The following is a 24,545-nucleotide window of genomic DNA, read 5'->3' as shown; positions in this document are numbered from 1 at the left end:
AATACCGAAAATCTGGAGGTGCAGTTCTATAGCAGCGATATGAAGGCGTGGACCTATAATTGTTCCACAAACATCCCATAAGGGACAAGGGAGACTTCTCTCATATCAATGAGTGCACCCCGATTCTCATTAGCTCAATGATATGGGACCTACAGTTTATCGCCGAGTCCGAACGGCGTGTCTAAGACACCACTTTTGTAGAGAAGTTTTACATGGCTGAAATACTCAAGAAATGTCGCCAACATTACTGAGGAGTATTTTGCCACCATTGAAAAGTGTTTTGATGTTGCCTGGCCGGGGAATCGAACCCACGACCTTATGTGTGCAAGGCGGGTGTGCATACCACTGCACCACGGTGGCACCCGAAGGCGTGGACCTATATCTACAAATTTCAGGTGGAAAGTTTTGTATCCATGACGAAGACTAAACACCAAATTTCAGCCATTTCTGTGGAACATTGAGGCCTCAAGCCTCAAAATACCGAAAATTGTGATGTACCGTTCTATGTTTTGGCTATATGAAGGCGAGTACCTATACCGACAAATTTAGAGGAGAAATTTGAACATCCCAAGCGAAGACTAAATACCAAATTTTAGCCATTTCTATGGATTATTGTGGCCATAACCTTCCAAATACCGAAAATTGGGGGATACCGTTCTATGGGGTCTATTTTAAGGCGTCGACCTGTACTGGCAAATTTCAGGGGGAAAGTTATGCACCCCTCGCGAAGTCTAAATACCGAATTTCAGTCATTTCGGAGCAATATTGAGGCCATAACTTTCAAAATACCGAAAATTGGAAGGTACTGTACTATGGGGGCTACATGAAGGCGTGGACCTATACCTACAAATTTCATATGGAATATTTAATACTCCAAATGAAGACTAAATACCAAATTTCATTCCATTTCGGTGGTATATTGGGGCCACAACCTTCAAAATACTGGAAATCGGGAGATACAAGAAGGGATGGACCTATACCGACAAAATTGTGGGGGAAAGTTTTATACCCCCCAACGAAGAGTAAGTACCAAATTTCAGCCATTTCGGTGTGATACATACATACATATGTTCCCACAACATCCCCGAAGGGACAAGGGAGACTTCTCTCATATCAATGAGTGCACGCCGATTGATATTGGCTCAATGATATGGAACCTACTTTTTATTGCCGAGTCCGAACGGCGTGTCTTACGACACCACTTGTAGAGAAGTTTTTGAAGGCTGAAATACTCAGGAAATGTCGCCAGCATTACTGAGGGGGAATTTTGCCACCGTTGTAAATTTGATGTTGCTTGGCCTGGGATTCGAACCGCAGACCTTCTGAGTGCAAGGTGGACGTGCTAACCATTGCACCACGGTGGCCCCCAATTCGGTGTGATAATTAAGCTAAAACCTTCAAAATACCAAAAAACGGGCGGTACCGTTCTATAGGGGTTATATAAAAACGTGGACCGATATATCCCATTTGCAATACCAAACATCCTAGGAGTAACAGAGACTTCTATACCAAATTACAAAGCTCAATTTAAAAACTTGCGAGTTGTATCTTGATTTCAACAGACGGACGGACAGACGGACGGACAGACGGACATGGTTATATCGACTTGGAATTTTTCCCTGATCAAGAATATATATATATACTTTATAGGGTCTCCGATGAATATTTCCATGTGTTACAAACGGAATAACAAATTTAATTATACCCTCCATATTATGGTGGAATTGTGAACAAAAAATGAACCGTTATTCTGCTCTGGCTGATGTAAAACAAATTATTTTAAATGCCGTTAGATTCTGTGGGGCACCTTAGATCAGAGCTGGGCTTCTTTGCAAAGACAGTATACTCAGCGATCCCACTGAGTTGTCTTTGCATTTGCTTTTCTATCTCACGTACACTATGCGTGAACAAAAACAAACAAAAAACATTATTTGGTTGTTGTCTTTTTTACTCATACATTCACACTTGCATTCGTTTTGTTTGTATTTTTAAGGTCGGCGCTGCCTTAATTTTTATACTATACACCACTATGTGGTAAGGGGTATTATGTGTTAGTGCATTTGTATGTAACATACAAAAGGAAGCGAGATAGACCCATAGTTCCTTCTATGGATATACATAGAATCACTTTCTGAGTCGATTTATTCATGTCCGTCCGTCCGTTCGCAACATACAGGTCGCATTTGTTGACCGATTTCGCTGAAAATTGGGAAATACCATTTTTTTAGCCGTCGGAAGATCAAGTTCGAAGATGGGCTATATCAGTCCAAGTTTTGGTATAGCCCCCATATAACGGTACCTCCCGATTTAAGGTATTTTAAGGATCTTAGCCGCATTTGTTGCCCTACCCAGCTGAAATTTTACATTTGAGGTTCCCAATGGCCGCGAAATTGCTCCACTAAAAATTGTCAAGATAGGTCCACGGTTCGGTATAGTCCCCATATAACGATACCTCCCGATTTAAGGTATTTTATGGATCTTAGCCACATTTTTTCCCCAAACTAGCTGAAATTTTACATTTGAGGTTCTCAATGGCCGCGAATTGCTCCACTAAAAATTGTCAAGATAGGTCCACGGTTCGGTATAGTCCCCATATAACGATACCTCCCGATTTAAGGTATTTTAGCGATCTTAGCCACATTTTTTGCTTGAACTAGCTGAAATTTTACATATGTGGTTCCCAGTGGCCACGAAATTTCGCCACTTAAAATTGTTAAGATAGGTCCATGTTTTTTTGTAGCCCCCATATAACGGTACCTCCCGATTTTAGGTATTTTAACGATTTTCCCCAAATATGGCTCCATTTGCCATTTGGAGTTTAATGAGTTCAAAAAATTTACTTTAATGTTTGTTTTGGGTTATTAAAAAACTTCTCCACCAAGAATTATGGACATACATACATATGTCCACGTTTTGATATAGCCCCGAATTTTGGTATAGCTTCCATATTAAAGTACCGCTAGATTTTAGGCACTCTGCAGTTTTTATATACTTTTTATACCCTACACCACTATGTGATAAGGGGTATTATGTGTTAGTGCATTTGTATGTAACATACAAAAGGAAGCGAGATAGACCCATAGTTCCTTCTTCACAATTTTAGACGATAGATCTTCAATAAACACGCAATTTTCCCAATTATCAAATATACCAAATTGCGTGGTATATATGTATTTATTTTACGTGTATTCCAAAAAGGAACCTGATATTCAAAGACAATTTGAAGATGTAGGAGGAGGGTCTAATCAATGTGAATTTTCGAAATTTTTTTAGAAATGTATAATTTATATATTTTTCCACAAATATCCCAGTAAATAAAAGGAAGGCTTCTCTTATATCAATGGATCCATATAACGTTATTGATATGTGACCTAGTTTTTATCGCCGAGTCCGAACGGCGTGTCCTAAGTTGCCACATGTAGAGACGTTTTTCATGGCAGAAATACTCAGGAAATATCATCAACATTACTAAGGGTATTTTGCCACCATAGACAATATGATGGGAATCGAACCCGGACATTCAGCGTGCAAGGCGGTTGTACATAGCTAATTCCTACAGGTTGTGGTGTAGGGTATCACATGGTCGGCCCCGTCCGACTATAGCCTTTGCTTACTTGTTTTTAAATTGCCGTATGTGATTTTTTTCATTTTTGGCGCCCTATATAGTTTTTTCCCACTGTGCTACGTGGCTATATTGAAGTGTCGACCAATCTTTAAAATTTTTGGTGTAAAAGTTGTATAACTGCAGGGAACCTTAGAAGTCAAATTACGGGTAGTTCCCTCAAAATACGGAAAATCTGGAGGTACCGTTATATGGGAGCTATACCAAAACATGGACATATGTTGACGATTTTCGGCGGAGAACTTTCGTGCCCACAGATAACCTCAATTGTCAAATTACAACTAGTTCCGTTAAAAATTGTAGCTAAAATCCTCAAAATACCAAAAAATAGGCAGGTGCTTTTATATGAGGTCTATACCAAAATATGGACCTATGTTGACGATTTTTGGTGGAGAAGTTTTGTGACAACCGAGAACTTCAAATATCAACTTACAGCTAGTTCGGTTAAAAATTTTAGCTCAAACCATAAAAACACAGAAAATCGGAAAGTACCGTTATCAAATTGCAGCTAGTTCGTTTAAAATTGGGGCTATACCAAAACATGGACCTATGTTGACGATTTTTGGTAGAGAAGTTTTTATTTTTGAAAGTGATAAGTAGGTATAACCTTTAAAGCATTGACGCATCCACGTGTCACTTTGTATGAGGGCTATACCAAAAGGTTTGACCAATAATTTGTCCTGCTACTTCAATCCGTTCGGACGATAGAGTCAATTTCACAGTCGGACGGACATGGCTATTTTGATGTAGCATTGCACGCTGATGTAGAATATACAGCATTTGTTAAACAAAAGGATAAAAAAATGTTTACTTTTTATTAAAAAACGGTATCAGTATTAGTATAGAACAGCAGCTACAAACGTTGCCTTTCACACTAAAAATAATGAATTCCGAATCATCAGACATCAGTAGGTATTATTGTATAACCTTCTTTCTTGCACCATACTTATACCTATTCTCGGCTTTTGATCTCCATTTAAATTTATAAATAAACTTCAGTATAGAACAAATGTTGCCTTTCACAATAAAAATAATGAATTCGGAATGGAATTCCCTTAGGTGTTATAAATTCTCGCTTACTCTCACTTGGTCAACAGAAGCAATATTCGCTTGTCATAACTGATAGCAATGCCTGTTTTCTAATAAATCATCAAATGGGTCTGTTGTCGTAGTCAATAGCTCTCAGCCACAAAGCGCCTTAAGGGAATTGTACGAACGAACCACTCATATTGACATGTATATGACAGCATTCAAGTAGTGAAAATTGATTACTCACCGACAAGTACCATTACAATTTCGCAGAGGGTATTGAATATTAATGCGTGTTTGTTTTAATATTGAACAAAGAAAATTAAAAAATTAAACTTTTGAAGATACTAAGAAAGCCTAGGTGGTCCATAATACGGCCTTCAGGTTGTCTACAAAGAAAGGGTGCTTCTGAAAGAATAGGTGCGTCTTTGGGCTTTTTCTATAAGAAAGGATGCTTCTATAGACCCTTACTGGTCGCCCATAAAGCCATCCTTTAGGTCATCTATAAAGACGCCCTTAAGGTCATCTATAAAGACGCCCTTAAGGTCATTTATATAGACGCCCTTTAGGTCATCTATAAAGACGCCCTTTAGGTCATCTATAAAGACGCCCTTTAGGTCGTCTATATAGGCGCCCTTTAGGTCGTCTATAAAGACGTCCTTTATGTCGTCTATTAAGACGCCTTTAGGTCGTCTATTAAGACGCCTTTAGGTCGTCTATAAAGACGCCCTTAAGGTCATCTATAAAGACGCCCTTAAGGTCATCTATAAAGACGCTCTTTAGGCCGTCTATAAAGGCGCCCTTTAGGTCGTCTATAAAGACGCTCTTTAGGCCGTCTATAAAGGCGCCCTTTAGGTCGTCTATTAAGACGGCCCTTAGGTCGTCTATAAAGACGCCGTTTAGGTCGTCTATAAAGACGCCCTTTAGGTCGTCTATAAAGACGTCCTTTAGGTCGTCTATTAAGACGCCTTTAGGTCGTCTATAAAGACGCCCATAAGGTCATCTATAAAGACGACCTTAAGGTCATATATAAAGACGCCCTTTAGGTAGTCTATAAAGACGCCCTTTAGGTAGTCTATAAACGCCCTTTAGGTCGTCTATAAAGACACCCTTTAGGTCGTCTATAAAGACGCCCTTTAGGTCGTCTATAAAGACACCCTTTAGGTCGTCTATAAAGACGCCCTTTAGGTCGCCCTTGAGGTCATCTATAAAGACGCCCTCGAGGACGTCTATAAAGACGTCCTTTAGATCGTCTATAAAGACACCCTTTAGGTAGTCTATAAAGACGCCCTTTAGGTCGTCTATAAAGACGCCCTTTTGGTCGTCTATAAAGACGCCCTTTTGGTCGTCTATAAAGACGTCCTTTAGGTCGTCTATAAAGACATCCTTGAGCCGTCTATAAAGACATCCTTGAGGTCGTCTATAAAGACATCCTTGAGGTCGTCTATAAAGACACCCTTGAGGTCGTCTATAAAGACACCCTTTAGGTCTTCTATAAAGACATCCTTGAGGTCGTCTATAAAGACACCCTTTATGTAGTCTATAAAGACACCTTTGAGGTCGTCTATATAGACGCCGTTGAGGTCGCCTATAAAGACGCCCTTGAGGTCGTCTATAAAGACACCCTTTAGGTCGTCTATAAAGACGCCCGTTAGGTCGTCTATAAAGGCGGCCTTAAGGTCGTCTATAAAGACGTCCTTAGGTCGTCCATAAAGACGTCCTTAGGTCGTCCATAAAGACGTAAGGTCATATATAAAGACGCCCTTTAGGTAGTCTATAAAGACGCCCTTTAGGTAGTCTATAAACGCCCTTTAGGTCGTCTATAAAGACGCCCTTTAGGTCGTCTATAAAGACACCCTTTAGGTCGTCTATAAAGACGCCCTTTAGGTCGTCTATAAAGACACCCTTTAGGTCGTCTATAAAGACGCCCTTTAGGTCGCCCTTGAGGTCGTCTGTAAAGACGCCCTTGAGGTCATCTATAAAGACGCCCTCGAGGACGTCTATAAAGACGTCCTTTAGATCGTCTATAAAGACGCCCTTTAGGTAGTCTATAAAGACGCCCTTTAGGTCGTCTATAAAGACGCCCTTTTGGTCGTCTATAAAGACGCCCTTTTGGTCGTCTATAAAGACGCCCTTTAGGTCGTCTATAAAGACATCCTTGAGCCGTCTATAAAGACATCCTTGAGGTCGTCTATAAAGACATCCTTGAGGTCGTCTATAAAGACACCCTTTAGGTCTTCTATAAAGACATCCTTGAGGTCGTCTATAAAGACACCCTTTATGTCGTCTATAAAGACACCTTTGAGGTCGTCTATATAGACGCCGTTGAGGTCGCCTATAAAGTCGCCCTTGAGGTCGTCTATAAAGACACCCTTTAGGTCGTCTATAAAGACGCCCGTTAGGTCGTCTATAAAGGCGGCCTTAAGGTCGTCTATAAAGACGTCCTTAGGTCGTCCATAAAGACGTCCTTAGGTCGTCCATAAAGACGACCAATTGGTCAACTATAAAGACGCCCTTTAGGACGTCTATAATGATGCCCTTGAGGTCGTCTACATAGACTGCCTTTAGGTGCTCCGTAAAGACGCCCTTTAGGTCGCCTATAAAGACGCCATTTAGGTCGTCTATAAATACACCCTTTAGGTCTTCTATAAATACGCTCTTTAGGTATTTTATTAAGACATCCTTGAGTTCATCTATAAAGACACCCTTTATGTCGTCTATAAAAACATCCTTGAGGTCGTCTACATAGACTGCCCTTAGGTGCTCTGTAAAGACGCCCTTTAGGTCGCATATAAAGACGCCATTTAGGTCGTCTATAAAGACGCCATTTAGGTCGTCTATAAAGACGCCCTTGAGGTCGTCTATAAAGAAGCCCTTGAGGTCGTATATAAAGACGTCTTTGAGATCGTCTACAAAGGCGCCCTTGAGGTCGTCTATAAAGACGCCCTTGAGATCGTCTATAAAGACGCCCTTGAGGTTGTCTATAAAGACGCCCTTGAGGTCGTCTATTAAGGCGCCCTTGAGGTCGCCTATAAAGACGCCCTTGAGGTCGCCTATAAAGACGCCCATGAGGTCGTCTATAAAGACTCCCTTGAGGTCGTCTATAAATACGCCCTTGAGGTTGTCTATAAAGAAGCCCTTGAGTTCGTTTATATAAAGACGCCCTTTAGGTCGTCTAAAAAGACGCCCTTTAGGTCGTCTATGAAGACGCCCTTTAGGTCGTCTATAAAGACGCCCTTTAGGTCGTCTATAAAGACGCCCTTTAGGTCGTCTATAAAGACGCCCTTTAGGTCGTCTATAAAGACGCCCTTTAGGTCGTCTATAAAGACGCCCTTTAGGTCGTCTATAAAGACGCCCTTTAGGTCGTCTATAAAGGTTTAGGTCGTCTATAAAGACGCCCTTTAGGTCGTCTATAAAGACGCCCTTTAGGTCGTCTATAAAGACGCCCTTTAGGTCGTCTATGAAGACGCCCTTTAGGTCGTCTATGAAGACGCCCTTTAGGTCGTCTATAAAGACGCCCTTTAGGTCGTCTATAAAGACGCCCTTTAGGTCGTCTTAAGACCCTTTTCTAGTCGTCTATGAAGACATTCCTTAAGTCATATATAAAGATGCCCTTTAGGTTCTATTAAGAAGTCCTTTGTGTTGTCTATAAATACGTTCATTAAGTCGTCTATGAAGAAGCCCTTTTGGTCGTTCATAAGTTGTTTATAAAGATACCCATTAATATCAATCACTCCCTTGAATATTTACATTTTGAAAATGAAACATCATGATATAATAACTTATCCGCAACAGTTTATTTTTTCTCGGAAATTGATGATTTGGAGAAAATAATTAAATGGTTATGATCACCGGTTCTGATTGTTGATTGCTTTGGCAATTATGCAGAGGTAGTACGAAACAAGGATGGTGGTGATGGGTCAATGTCAAAATTTACTTTGAAAATATATTTCATTTGCTGTGCCAAACACGTTGCCATGCAAACAGATATGAGGATTAAATCTTCGGTACGTTTTGCAAAAATTCTGTTGTAAGCCATTGCTATGGCAATGGCCATTAAGTTTCATGAGGAAAAAAGGCAACATAATATAGCCTATACGTACCGGTGTTTCGTCATCATATGTCCTAGTTTTATTTTTCTTCTTCTTTTTTATCCACCATTCAAAGCCACACTTAGCAGTGAAAGTGAAAGAGAAACCTTCAGCCGCACATAGACATGAAAGAAAACTTGAATATGTAATAATGTGAAATATGTGGTATGGAGACAAATGAAATAAAATCTATTTTCATCTTGGTGCAATTAGTTTAGAGTAAGGAGGGTGGGGTAATGATGTAAAAGAATGGATTCAGGGGCGTAGTTAGTCTAGGAGTCTTGTCTAGTCTATAAAGTAAGTGCCACAAATCCTGTTTGTAGTGTTTATTTGAACAATCTCTTGCCACAAATAACTGTTGATGCTTGAAATGCCTTTTGGTAGTGGGAATCTCCCCACCCCTTTGAAATCAGAATCACATCTACCCCACTGATAAAAGCTACACAACATGCTGTGTTAACCTCCACAAACCCACCCACACAATGTTGTTGTTATTCCTCTTGTTTCATCTACAAGCGTCTATGCGATTATCTTCTCCAACCAACAAGTCCTTAGATAACAAAATTGGAATCAAGGACTTACAGGGAAAACAAAAGGATGAACACCATTCATTGACAGTCAGATTGAAAGGACAGAAGAATGAAATTGCAGAAAGAACTAATTATCAGTTAAGTGAAAATAAAAGAGATAATCGTTGTTGTTGTTCTTGTTCATTTATGAAACAGTTTCGTTTTAATAAGGACCAGAATTAAGGCTAGAAATTAATCCGGATAATTTTTGTGTGATAAGTGTTTAAAAGCAACCTGAGAAATGGAATTTAAAAAGTTAATCGCTTGTGAAGGCTTATGAATCAAGTGGTTTCAGTTTTAAAACGTAGGAGAAAATGTTTTCGTATGAGAAGGAGTAGAGGAAGGCGCCGTTGTACTCAAAGGCATTTTCGCCTGCCCTTCCTGATGTCCACTGCGTGACTGCTTTTGTAGATGTTGTCAGTGTGCCGGTTTTCTGAGGCTTTTCGCTGTCAAAATAATGTCAAACTAAAATAACCACTCGGCGAACTTCAATACATTCGTTAAACAAGCAAAAACGGCGTTATGTTCGGACAAGACGAACTGTTTATACCCTTCACTATAAAAATTATTTGAACCAGATTTCAGCAATTTCGGTTGATTGATGAGGCTGAAATTTTAAAATTCTCAAAATCCGGATTTCAGTTCTACGGGGCTATATGACCTTTACCGACGACTCTATGTAGGAATGAATTGAGGCCACAACCTTCATAATACCCAAAATCTGGAGGTAGCGTTTTATGGGGGCTATATGAAGACGTGGACCTATCCCGACAAATTTCAGGTGGAACGTTTTATACCCTCAGCGAAGACCAATTCCAACTTTCAGCCCTTTTCAAGGAGATATTGAAGACGTGTCCCTGTACCTACAAATTTCCGTTGGAAAGTTGTATACCGCTAACGAAGACTAAATACAAAATTTCAGCCATTTCGCTGTGATAATGAGGATAAAACTTTCAAACCATTCTATATGAAGACGTGGACCTATACTGACAAATTTCAGGTGGAAAGTGTTACACCCCCAGCAAAGACAAAGTACCAAATTTCAGCCATTTTGGTTTTATATTGAGGCCACAGCCTTAAAAATACAGGAAACCGTCCTATGGGGACTATATGAAGACGTGGACCGATATACCCCATTTTCAATACCAAACATCATAAGGGTAATAGAAACTTCTATACTAAATGGAAAAAAGGGTGCTTTTATAGACTCTTTCTGAAAGAAAGGGTGCTTCTATAGATTTTTTTTGAAAGAAAGGGTGCTTCTATAGAATTTTTTTGAGAGAAAGGGTGCTTGTATAGACCCTTTCTGAGATAGATGGCCTTTGAGCCCATCTATCCAACGATAGATGGCCTTTGAGCCCATCTATCCAACGATAGATGGCCTTTGAGCCCATCTATCAAACGATAGATGGCCTTTGAGCCCATCTATCAAACGATAGATGGCCTTTAAGCCCATATATCAAACGATAGATGGCCTTTAAGCCCATATATCAAACGATAGATGGCCTTTGAGCCCATCTATCAAACGATAGATGGCCTTTGAGCCCATCTATCAAACGATAGATGGCCTTTGAGCCCATCTATCAAACGATAGATGGCCTTTGAGCCCATCTATCAAACGATAGATGGCCTTTGAGCCCATCTATCAAACGATAGATGGCCTTTGAGCCCATCTATCAAACGATAGATGGCCTTTGAGCCCATCTATCAAACGATAGATGGCCTTTGAGCCCATCTATCAAACGATAGATGGCCTTTGAGCCCATCTATCAAACGATAGATGGCCTTTGAGCCCATCTATCAAACGATAGATGGCCTTTGAGCCCATCTATCAAACGATAGATGGCCTTTGAGCCCATCTATCAAACGATAGATGGCCTTTGAGCCCATCTATCAAACGATAGATGGCCTTTGAGCCCATATATCAAACGATAGATGGCCTTTGAGCCCATCTATCAAACGATAGATGGCCTTTGAGCCCATCTATCAAACGATAGATGGCCTTTGAGCCCATCTATCAAACGATAGATGGCCTTTGAGCCCATCTATCAAACGATAGATGGCCTTTGAGCCCATCTATCAAACGATAGATGGCCTTTGAGCCCATCTATCAAACGATAGATGGCCTTTGAGCCCATCTATCAAACGATAGATGGCCTTTGAGCACATCTATCAAACAATAGATGGCCTTTGAGCCCATCTATCAAACGATAGATGGCCTTTGAGCCCATCTATCAAACGATAGATGGCCTTTGAGCCCATCTATCAAACGATAGATGGCCTTTGAGTCCATCTATCAAACGATAGATGGCCAAACATCTATCAAACGATAGATGGCCTTTGAGTCCATCTATCAAACGATAGATGGCCTTTGAGCCCATCTATCAAACGATAGATGGCCTTTGAGTCCATCTATCAAACGATAGATGGCCAAACATCTATCAAACGATAGATGGCCTTTGAGTCCATCTATCAAACGATAGATGGCCTTTGAGCCCATCTATCAAACGATAGATCTATCTATCCAATGATAGATGGCCTTTGAGCCCATCTATCCAATGATAGATGGCCTTTGAGCCCATCTATCCAATGATAGATGGCCTTTGAGCCCATCTATCCAATGATAGATGGCCTTTGAGCCCATCTATCCAATGATAGATGGCCTTTGAGCCCATCTATCAAACGATAGATGGCCTTTGAGCCCATCTATCCAACGATAGATGGCCTTTGAGCCCATCTATCAAACGATAGATGGCCTTTGAGCCCATCTATCAAACGATAGATGGCCTTTGAGCCCATCTATCAAACGATAGATGGCCTTTGAGCCCATCTATCCAAAGATAGATGGCCTTTGAGCCCATCTATCCAAAGATAGATGGCCTTTGAGCCCATCTATCCAACGATAGATGGCCTTTGAGCCCATCTATTAAACGATAGATGGCCTTTGAGCCCATCTATTAAACGATAGATGGCCTTTGAGCCCATCTATCAAACGATAGATGGCCTTTAAGCCCATCTATCAAACGATAGATGGCCTTTGAGCCCATCTATCAAACGATAGATGGCCTTTGAGCCCATCTATTAAACGATAGATGGCCTTTGAGCCCATCTATCAAACGATAGATGGCCTTTGAGCCCATCTATCAAACGATAGATGGCCTTTGAGTCCATCTATCAAACGATAGATGGCCTTTGAGCCCATCTATCAAACGATAGATGGCCTTTGAGCCCATCTATCAAACGATAGATGGCCTTTGAGCCCATCTATCAAACGACAGATGGCCTTTGAGCCCATCTATCAAACGATAGATGGCCTTTGAGCTCATCTATCGAACGATAGATGGCCTTTGAGCCCATCCATCAAACGATAGATGACCTTTGAGCCATCTATCAAACGATAGATGGCCTTTGAGCCCATCTATCAAACGATAGATGGCCTTTGAGTCCATCTATCCAACGAAAATATTTATACCCTCCATATTATGGTGGGGATGTAAATCAAATATGCTATTCTAGAATGATGAAATTGGGACTTTTAACCTGTATGTACGTGTGTCTATCATATTATTTATAAGTTTAATTCTTATTAATTTTTATTAAAAGAAATTGTCATTTAATTAAGCAAATGCTAGAAATAACAGCTTAGCGTAATACGATGACGCTATCGTCTTTATATGTGTGATTATTATTTGGGTTAAAACAGTCAACTCATTGCTCATCATGCCGTTCATTACCCGGGCGGGAATCACAGCTAACGCCTTGTGTTGACTGTTTTGGAGTTATGACTTTATCAGTGAAATATGCGATTCCACTTTAAGAGTCAAAAATCAAATTTTGTGTTCAATTTTTGTGTTTGTTTTGCGATTGCGATTTGTGTGTTTGCCGGAGAGCTATAAGCGGATATACATTTAAATGAATGTTCAACGTTAAATATCGTTTAAGGTGAACAGCAAATCACAGTTCCAAATTTGTTTAATTATTTTGCTTGTTAAAAGTGACACATCTATACTTTGAATATGAAATGCTTTCCATGATTAGTACAACAAACATCATGCCCCCAGAGACATGTCTGTACATAATTGTTGATAAGAATTTTGAATTCCCTTTAAAGTACATATAATTATCAAGTCGATGACTTATTGCCACTTGTTACTTTGGCGCTTTTGTTTTTTTTTCTTCCGTTAAGGCCCTACCATTTTTGATAAGAGTCCAAACAAAGACTACATAAAATATTCATGTAATTGAATTTTTATCATTTGTTATTGACTGGTAGGGCATCATTTATGATGTTGTTTCCTTGTGTATTTGTATGTTATCAAATTGAACTCAATAGGTTATATTACCTAATTCATTGTTTTTTTAATTAAAAACAAAATCATTTACTAAATTTATAACATGTTATGTTTTATAGGCTAATTTTTCGATGAGTCTTCTGATTATGTTAAAATAAGAAGTGATAATTAAATCAATAGGAGCATCATCTTACGTGTTCATTTGAATGTTAAATTTAACGCATAAAGCTTCCAAATTCATTTATGTTGTATTTAAAATCTAAACAGTAGCAAAAGATGAGTCTGTAACTCCAGACCGTTGCACGTTGTAATATTTTAAATTTAGTTTTTAAATTTTTTTAATTTTTTAAAAATTAAAAAATACTTTATGTACAGCACTACAAGGTAAAGTAAATACTACAACAAATACAACATAACAACAACCTCCCCACCATACCATTGCTATCGACAACGATATAGTTTTTGAATGTTTCAAGAACGACACACGAGAATGAATTAAAAACGATTCATTCGTCGCTCAGTTTGAGGCAGGATCGATTTCGAATATCGTTAATAATATTATTAGCGAATGAATTGACGATAGTGTTTACGATAGTGGCGAAAGAAATTTTTGTTGGACTTTCTTGATGTATCTGTTATGTACCTTTTTCGTCTTTATTTCTATGTAATGTTTGCTATTCGATATGTAACTGTTGATAAACATTGTTGACTTGCAGTTTTGAAGTTACAATCAGCTGTAATTTTATTTTTTTTTTGTAAATTTCAAGGCAAATTTATATAAGGTAAATGCATGAATTACAACAACTAACAAAACTACAAAAACAACATTGTTGTTATTGAAAATAAATTTGCCTTTGTTTATATTATACGTAGCATTTACAGCTGCGGGAAAAATAATAGCACCGTGGCCTATATTCGTATTTCTAGTCTATTTTCTCTACTATTACTTTATTGAATGAAGCGGTTCAGTGCATTTAGGAAAAGTGCACTCTGCGTAATTTTAAATTAAAGAAATGTCGAATCAATTAACTTACATTTTATAAAAGTTATAAGCAAAATGCCTAAAATACTGAATTTTTTGCCGGTAAAAATAATAGCACTATTTCTTAAATCAGGGTCTTTGATGAATGTATTGGTGTAAATATTGATTGATTTCATATAAAACGTTAATAAATGAATACTAGACATTCAAATATTAAATGTAATATAATTTATTAACAATAACAATATTAAATCGAGAACAAATCGAGACTCCATGTCCTAACATAGTTTTTTGAAGATATTTTCCAAAAATATTGTGAAAAATACTAGACCATTTGTTTTGTTTATCGTATTTTAATCGAATCTATAATTCCAGATCATTTTCTGTTGGCTTATGTCATAACAACTGAAAAAGACACGCCATTACCTTAACTTAATAGCCCTTGAATCATTTCGCAGCTCACAATTTCTCGTATTTATCGACATTATCCTGGGTCTCATTGTCCTGAAATTTAATAAAAAGCACGCTTTCTATTCCCTGTTGAATTATAATTTCTATTTTGTGTGAATTTTACAACAATAGTTAGATCCAAAGACGTTTTATACTTCAGTTTTACATCCATACAAAAATGGGTGTGTGTAATCTGACTGATACACCAAATCCTCCAAGCCTGGATTTTTTTGAAAGTGAGAAATAAGTTATAACCAGAATTTATGGGTCTTCCGCCGTCGTTATGAGAACCTACTCTGAACTATAAAATAATTTTTACGCCCCATTCCCGAAGATATTATTTAGTAAATTCGTAGGCAGGATTACTTGACATTTTATAAAAGTTATTATTTTCGTTGTACCATGCAGTAAAGATAAGATTGGATGCTTTCATGGAACATACGGGTGCAAATATGTTCTATGGACTGTTCCCTAAAAATGTCCATGCAAAACTTTATTTCCATGTCCTTATTGGAGCAAGATAGCTGATCTTAAATATATCTCCCCTCGCTTTTCCAAATAATAGTTTCAATTATTTTATTTTTTGAGGGTTTTCGACATGTGCTTAAAGCTTTTTTGTTGAATTTGGGGCCAAGGATATCCCTCATCGGATTAAAAAAGGATATGCTCACATTTAGTGTATAATTTGACTTCATAAACCATCCTTTTTTAAACATGCCTTACTTAAAAGGTGCCGTGGTTTGTTAGGCAAATCTTAAAATTTTTGGTCAATTTTTTTCTGTTTAAAATTAATTTTTTAAAATGTTTTATCAATAAAAGCTTGTAAAGAAAAAAGTTTTACTGATAAACCCTTCAAAACGCTAGTTAACTAATGGAAACTAAGATCGGTGCTATTATTTTTACCGCAGAATTTTCGAGTTACCTGAACTACTTATCTTATAAAATTACATCAGGTAGTAATATAGAGGAAATATTATTTTCCTCAAAGAGTATACCCTCACTACGAAGTTTCAACGACGTGTCAACAAAATAATTTTAATAATATTAGAAATATAACACTATTATTGGAAATATGCATAGCGGTGCTATTATTTTTACCGGCACTGTATATCGAAGTTATTTGAAGAACGACTAGTAAAAAAGTATCAGTCGGCTTTGCCGACAGAGGTATACCTTCAGCCTATGTAAATTGAAACTTTCATCTACGGTCAGATCGAATGTAGTTAGGGTCTTTTCAGTATTTTTTTTTTTGCCTTTTTTGGACATTTGAACTTCCCGACGAAAATGTGGATTAGGATTCAAGTTCAAAAGTGTTGCAGAGGAGGTCCTTAAAGAAATGGACCGACATAGTCCATTACGTAAGTGGATCTTATTTTGGGAGTCATGTCTTTTCGATAGATATCGCGCCAACTAGTCATTTCAGTAGGTTATTGTATAACTTTTGTACCAGTATGTCAGTACGCATGGAATTGTCCATGGAAAACATAATATCGCTGTAAACAGGACCACAACGAACAGCATCGGATCTTCGAACATACCTTGAACTGTACTTAGACACAAATGTTGGACTTTTGTTGGGCTGGTACCCTAAGGTAACTCCATTTTAGGAGTCTAACTAAATTTGGACAAAATATTAGGAGATCCAAAGTTTGGACCAAATTTTCCAAGAGATATCGTACATAGCATTTAAATGGAATTTTTAAATAATCGGGGGAAGTACAGGAAGTTGTGGACCGGTATTTCCTATTTTCGAACTGAAACTATAACCAAATCGCACAATCCCTTCAGGAGTTATCGTGCGAACAATGTTTCCAATCAGGTGTGAACTTTTTTGGGGGAGGTACCTGAAGGAGTGGACCGATATGGATTGTCTTCAAATTTTAACTATGTTTGGACAAAATATTACGCAGGTTGATCAGTTCGAGAGTTATCTTGCGCTCCCACCACTACACACGTGGCCTGTTCCTATACTTTTGAAAATGGTAAAACCGGCAAAAGTAGTAAAAGTTGTAAACTGCTACCATATGAATTTTATGGTGTCTGAAGTAAAAGAACGCTTTTCGAGTAAAAAGTGGTAAAACTTGAAGATTCTTGCACGTAAAGGAACAGAGCTACGTTGTCATAGGGGTTTTTGCACCTTTCATGCTATTTTGTTGGTGTTCATACAAAAAAAAAAACAACAAAACAAAGATAAACAAAACTCACCAAAATTGTTTTTTTTTTCACCACGGCATCGAATACCGAGAGAAGAGAATAAAATTGTCGAAGAAAAGAGAATAATATTGTCCAGTGGACAAAAACTATTGTTGAATATGACAAAAACAATTGTTGTAGTTGACAAAAACGATTGTTGGAGTCACAATATTACATACGGAACCTAACAACATCTTTACAATACATCATGGTAGAACAAACCAGGTATACATGTAAACAAATACAACTCAACAACAACCACATAGGAATTTGTTTTTGGTTGTAACGTTAGTGTCAAATATAAATGTAAACAATATACGGACATGCCTATAAATTATTGGAATTTAAAAAAAAAAATAATATTTTTCCCATGGCACAATTACCCAGGTAGTGGCATCGTAAAATTTTGAATATGTTATGTCAAAACTTTCTTTATGTTGTTGGGAAAATTACAACAAAAATTATTTTTTTTTTATAAAGGGATTTGACTTTTCATATTCGATCAGCTGGTGTGATACCACTACCTTGGTAATTGTGCCGTGGTTCTGGGACGAAGCTTAGTTCTGCCATGATTTTTCCACATTTGATTGAATATTTTGGAAAACATAAATGAAAACTCGGTAGATTTTCAATTTGAATGTTTCCATATCATTCCACCGAAATACGTCGATCGTATTTTATTTCAAGTTGAACAAATTCAACTATGACAGAACGTTTGTATGCATGTATGTGTGTGTTTTGTATTTGTGTATGTGTGTGTTTTGTATTTCATTGCAAATGAAAATTATTGGTGTTACGAATGAAAACATTTAAGTAAGTTTCGGTCGCGGATTTTGTATTTTAAATGTGATTTTGGACTCAACGTACTTGGGTAATACGGACGCTCAGAGAGCGTTGTTGTGGTAGAAAGGTGAAATATTTGTGTACGACCCGTCGTTATTTAGGTTTAGCAGTAAAATGTCGTATGGAATTTGACACTAAAGCCTTTACCTAATTAACTGCGTGTTGCGTGTGCGTTCAAAAATACAAAAACAAAATACATGTATTTCAAATTGAAAACAAAAACAAATACATCTATTTTGTTTTTGTTTTTTTGAACGCACACGCAACACGCAGTTAATTAGGTAAAGGCTTAACACTACAGCCCAGTTCAGTCAGTTGAGTATTGCCGTTAAGGCCCCCACTCATTTATCAGTCTGTGCCGTCAGTCCGATGAACCATTTCTGTATGTGTGACTGACAAGTGTGTAGCACGAACCATCAGTCAAGTCTAAAAATCTTGAATTTCTCCTCCAAAAATGAATGAATTCTGCGTTTTTTGTGTTCCAACACCAACATTATTTTCTGCTTTTCAAAATTATTTATTGATAATTTGAAAATAACAAAGACATAAAATATAACAAGATGGGACATTTACATTGCTACTATACATCGGCAGATGGCGCTGGAGGTCTAACATAATGTTATGTTCCAATATGGTGACATAAAATTATGTTATACTTGTTTTTGTTGCCGTCGTGTTCTGTTAGTTGTCTGTTATACACAAACACCCTCTATGGTTTAATAGTAAAATTGAACTGCATTATGCACTATGTCCAATCTTTACAGTACTATGTCTTTGAAAATAAACACAATTCACCTAGACTGATGGGGGTTCATTTCGAAATCAAAACTATTTTGATTTTCATCAGTCTTCGAAAACTCACACATACATTCTCAAAATTTCAAAAATTTACACATACTACCATAAATGCTGGCAGTCAGACTGACTAATGAGTGGGGGCCTTTACGCTGCAGTTACACATGTCAGTAAATTGGTGCCAATTGAGTACATGTATTATACTCGAAAATGCCGAAAAAGTGATCGACTGGCATGCAGTTTTCTTGTGTGTTTACACATGCCAATGCAAGTTCAATTTCAAAATTATTTTAACATGCATTTAACACACAAAATTGCATTATGTTTAAGATTTAAAACACAATCCACAACATATTTTATTATTTTTATTTTATTTCGTTTTAAAAAGATTGTTTTCAATCATAAACATAATGAATCTGGTATTGCCGTCTTTTCAATATTGGATAATCCCAAAGGGGAAATTATTTGTCAACCTATATTTTCATGAAAAACATCAAAATTATGTCTTCATTCATCACTAATATATTGCAGCTACCGAGATGTATTATTTGTGTTTCATAAGCTCTTTGAAAATATGCGTTAAATATATATGTTCTTAAAAGAAAAAAAAATGTACATGGGTTGAAAAATAGTCTAGGCAACTCTTTTTTCATTTTCGACATATCACTGACAGCCAGTTCAAAATTTTACTGGTATGAAAAATGTAGTGCCAGTGGAGTCGACAATTCAAAAAATGTAATTGTGGTAGTAAAATATTGTGTATGTATTAAATTTTTTGAACTGTCACTGGCATGTGTAAACGGTGGGTTACCTTTTCTTGTTCTACCATGACAATACATATTTTGCTCTTCGAATATTGTTGGATCAATCATATTTTTTTCTCTCGGTCGGTAGCATGGCAGAACTACCAGGTAGTGGTATCACGCCAGCTGATCGAATATGAAAAGTCAAATCCCTTTATAAAAAAATAATTTTTGTTGTAATTTCCCCAACAACATAAAGAAAGTTTTGACATAACATATTCATATTTTACGATGCCACTACCTGGTTAATTGTGCCATGGTCGGTAGGGTTGGGAATGAGTGGCGTTGGGAGCGTTCGAAAAAAATCATCACCCTATTTGCAGTGTACAATAGGGAGTATCGCTCATCATTTAGTCCAGAAACCTTATTTTTATGCAAATATGGTTTCTGAACCAAACCGATATCTGCTACGATTTTTTTGTAAGGGAGAAATGGAGCTGGGGCCATACTCTCTACAATCCTTACTCAATCCCACGGTAGCGGGTTATTTCGGCTGCCAACCCAGCATCAAATCAAAGCTTCTACGTAGGTTTCTAGGCTGCTACAACAACAACAATCCTTACTGCGAAGCTCGAAGTGCAGTTTTCCTTTGTATGCCGTAATATAGTTCGTGTTGCTACTATCCATTGTGGACTTCATGATCGTACCGCCCCCATTCTGGAAGGAGTTGACCAGTTTACAACTTTCGTTCTGGAGGTGCCTGTTTTGTTTCCGGATCAACATCAACACCTCTGCCACATCCGAGTCAGGAGGTGGCACCCATGTCGTAGCTGCAAATCTGAGTGGGAGAAATTGCGGCCAGCTTGCAGCCGTCTCAAAGTGCGTCAGAGCCATTTACTGACTGAGAAAATCTAGTGACAGTTGAAGCCTTTGTAAACAGCTGCCTCGACAACGCCGGCATTTCTATCGTCCACATCATCAGAAGTTATGACCTTGACAATGATGCTCACTGATGCTGCCTTCAGGATCAGACTTATAAATGATTATTTACAGAAGGTCATCTGGGGCGATCGTACGGATGGGTTTAAATAACTTACGTATCCATTCACTAAACGTTTGTAGATGCTTTTGACCTGGACTGCCTTTGCAGGCCTTCCCATGCTGAGTCCTTTCTACAGTCTGGCGAGCGACCAACTTCGGGTATGAAGCCGTGTGTTAACCCGAAACTTTATCAAATAATAAAAAGTAAACTTACTTTTTCCAGATGGTACTACCGAATGATTAGTGGCCACTGGAGATTAAAGAGTTTCGAAGATAAATTCTAAACTTTTCCATTTTAATGTAAATCAAGAGCGTCACTGGGTATCTATCATACCCACTACATGTATTTAGTCATGTCAATGACCCATGTACCGCAATTGTTCAATTCTTTAATGTATTTTTACAAAACAAAACATAAAAATAAACAAAATTACAACCAATATTAATAAATTATAAATAGCTACATATCTTCTTATTCACGATATTAGTCATAACCAGTATGCAAGTGGCATTCAAAGAAAGTTCAAGTCATGTGTAATATCATGAGCCGTTGCTGTCGCATTAAAAAATGGCGATCTTGTGTATATATTTGAATTTTAAGATTTTTTGTATAATTTATTGAATTAATTTTGTTTTTTTTCTTTACAGACTATCCTCTATCAAGATGGCGAAGAAGAACCGGTCTATCACAATCCGAATTTGGGCAAATTGCACGAGGGTGTCAGTTTCACGGTGAAAGGACGAACAAAGAAACATTGTGAAAGGTAAGCGGAATGATTTTGAATTCTCCCTTTCCGACTAATAACAATTGCGATACTCTTTTCCAGGTTCTCCATAAATTTCATCATTGAAAATGCCACACGTGATGTTGCACTGCACATTAATCCTCGTCTACCTCAAAATTATATTGTACGCAATACAAAAGTTCGCAATGCCTGGGGTCGTGAAGAGGTAGCCTCTGCATTGCCCTTCAGCCTGCGGCGAGGTGCCCCATTTTCCGTACAAGTCCTATTCACCGAAGAATGTTACATGATCTCAGTGAATGGTTATCATTTCTGTAAATTTTATCATCGTTTGCCTTATGAAAGTGTTCAAACCCTTGAGGTCAAGGGTGAAATTGAAGATGTTACCGTTGAACGTTTGGAAGTTCAACATTATCCAGAACGTCTACCAGAATCAGTGCCACAAATTGTACGTTTGGGTAGAGCTTTAAGAGCACCATCGCTGCCCGATGCCCATACGGTAGCTGGTGACGATGAGACTGACAGAGTGGCCGCCCTCAAAGCTGAGGATGAGAAGGTCATAACACAATGGCGCGTGGTGAAGAAAGCCAATGGTGACATCGAATATGAACCTAAAATTGTAGCATTAAATGAAATTAAGTTACCCTATTATGGTACCATACCGCGCAATTCATTCCAATTGGGTCGCGTACTCAAAGTGGAGGGACGTGTCCGCTTACTGCCACAATCGTTTTACATCAATATGCAGTCGGGTCACAATTGTTGGCCACATCCCATTGTAGCTTTGCATTTAAATCCACGTTTTACCAAACAAAGTTCCGGCGCTATTGGGCGTGCCACAGTGATACGCAACTCATGGATCGATGGCAACTGGGGTCAAGAGGAACGTTCCGATTTGGAAACGAAATTTTTGCCCGGCAAACCATTTAGCTTACAAATTGTTCATGGTGATGATTCATTTAAGATTTATGTCAATCATCAACTGTTGACCGAATATAAGTTTCGTGTTAGTCCCAGTACCATTGATACGATTTATATACAGGGTGATATAAAACTATTCGATGTAGCTTTGGAACCATATACAAAAGCGGTTTAAATTTGTGTGATTTAGAAGGACGGGTAAAAATAAGAGCAAAAGACGAGTGGAAAACGTGATGAAAGAGCCTGTTTGGAAAGTGATATGGTGGCATGGTGTTTACGAATAGGGGAGAGAAATATGGTGTAAGTATGTAAAACAACATTAAAAAAGCTCTACCACCACACTGCATACGGATTTTAAGAATCAATATTTGCAAGTTTTAAATTTAGTCCATGATTGATGTGTTTTGTGAATCTAATTCGCATGTGTTGTGGTGAATAATAAAAAATAGGAAGTTGTAGTTGCCACCGTGGTTCGAAGGTATGCACACCCGCCTTGCACGCTGAATGTAATAATATTGGTGACAATTCCTAAAAACTTCTCTACAAGTGGTGTCTTAATTAAGACACGCCGATAGGAATCTAAGACAAAAAGTAGGCCCCACTTCATATATATAAAAGCCCTCCCGAAAGGCCTTCTATCCTTCTACAGAAGTAGTTTTTCACCAAATTCTGCTTGAGTGCTATACATGCAATACCATATTCTGGGATTAGATATCAGTAGAAGTGCTTCTATGAAGGTCTCACCCTTTACATGTAATTTTGATAAACTTATACATTCATATATCAAAACGTATTTTTTATTGGAGTAGTTCAAATTCCATTAACTGTTTTCCTTTTTTATATTGAATATTGTTCTGGAGTAGTCACAACTCAATCAAAAGTTTTTTTTTAATATGATTTTTTTTATATAACTTATATATTTTACTATTTTAATACAATCAATTCTTCATTTTCAATTTTCCAATTTTCAATTTTCCATGACTTTTTATTTATTTTAAAAAGAATTACTATCCGCAAACTGTGATGGGTGTCATGATTAAGGCAAAAATATTACGAAATGTCACAAGAATCCTTAAGGCCTCGACACATAAGAAGCATGGCATTCTTGCTTAATTATATCTGGTAAATGACTAAGGACCAAGTTCGACCGAATTCAAATGTGATTCTTTTATCAGATATGACTTCAGCAAGAATGCCATGTTTCTTATGTGTCGTAAGGGAGGAGTTGGCGTTCCGAATTTGAGTTTATAATATGGAAAAATATACGGTCAAATCAGCGATGGAAAAGATAACACTGTTTAAAGACCATTGAGTAGTAAAGGATAGAGTTAAGGCTTAGGGGTTATTCAAGTCCATTATTTATGCCATGTTCATACCAGCATTTGAATCACGTCGTTCGTTCTCATAATTACGTACACGAATTAACCCGTTCATACGACATGGTACACAATTCATAGCAACATGATTCATATTTTCATAGTTTTTGTTTACTGATTTTAAAGAAAGTTTCAGCCAAAGACGAGTAAAATTAATTGATATGAACTGAAAAAATATTTGTCCTTCTTACAGATATCTATTCAATATTAAATTATGTTGTTTTCATTTATGTTTTCTATTTTTTCTCAAAATTTTGGTGTTTTCAGCATATTTTCAAATTTTTCTATTTGAAAAGTTAACGAGAGAGAGAGAGAGAGAGAGAGACCTGCCAAAATAACTTTTTGGTATACAGACTTTTCGGCAGGTATTTGATTTTGTTTCTAAATTTGTACGCGAATCTGAAACGATGGACAAAAAATGTAACTGCAATGAAAGAGAAGACAAAATTTGCTATGATTTGAATGTACCCGACTAGTGTATATCGGTCAACTCCTTCAGGTACAACCCCACAAAAGTTCGACAATGTTCGGAAAAGTTGTGTGAACGATAACTCTTAAAGGTAGCTACCGATCTGGTCCATACCTTACACATCGTACAATTTCTACCAGACATTTCTGAGGTTCCAAAATGGACTCAATCGGTCCACTCCTTCGGGTACTTCCCACACAAAATTTCGAAAAAAAGTTTAGTTTAGGATCTGTTCTCGAATCGCTTTTTGTAGTATCAACTTGTATTTCCTGCCCCCATCACGAGAAAATGGACCTAAAGCTGTAAAATCCCGCTAAGGTGGGTGCCTTGCCATGTGTAGTAGATGCAGCGCACGATAACTCTCCAACGAATAAACCAATTCAATC

General features: G+C 37.7%; 1 protein-coding gene across 19 annotated transcripts in view; it reads left to right on the top strand.

Moving 5' to 3' along the window:
- Window positions 1-24,545, top strand: part of LOC141394831 (galectin-4-like) — a 112,121-nt gene that overhangs the window by 72,550 nt on the left and 15,026 nt on the right. For all 19 annotated transcript variants that reach the window (XM_073969782.1, XM_073969779.1, XM_073969774.1 and 16 more), the window contains 2 exons: window positions 21,299-21,414; window positions 21,478-22,614. In XM_073969782.1, the coding sequence (XP_073825883.1) occupies window positions 21,299-21,414; window positions 21,478-22,489 (1,128 nt within the window). In that variant the 3' untranslated portion in view covers window positions 22,490-22,614. The remainder of the gene's footprint in view (window positions 1-21,298; window positions 21,415-21,477; window positions 22,615-24,545) is intronic.

This window comes from Musca autumnalis, unplaced genomic scaffold (assembly GCF_047663935.1).
Source record: "Musca autumnalis isolate F117 unplaced genomic scaffold, ASM4766393v1 scaffold_2, whole genome shotgun sequence".
NCBI classification, from domain to species: Eukaryota; Metazoa; Arthropoda; class Insecta; order Diptera; family Muscidae; genus Musca; species Musca autumnalis.
Note: the sequence above shows the minus strand (reverse complement) of the source record. Positions and strands in the feature narration are given on the sequence as shown.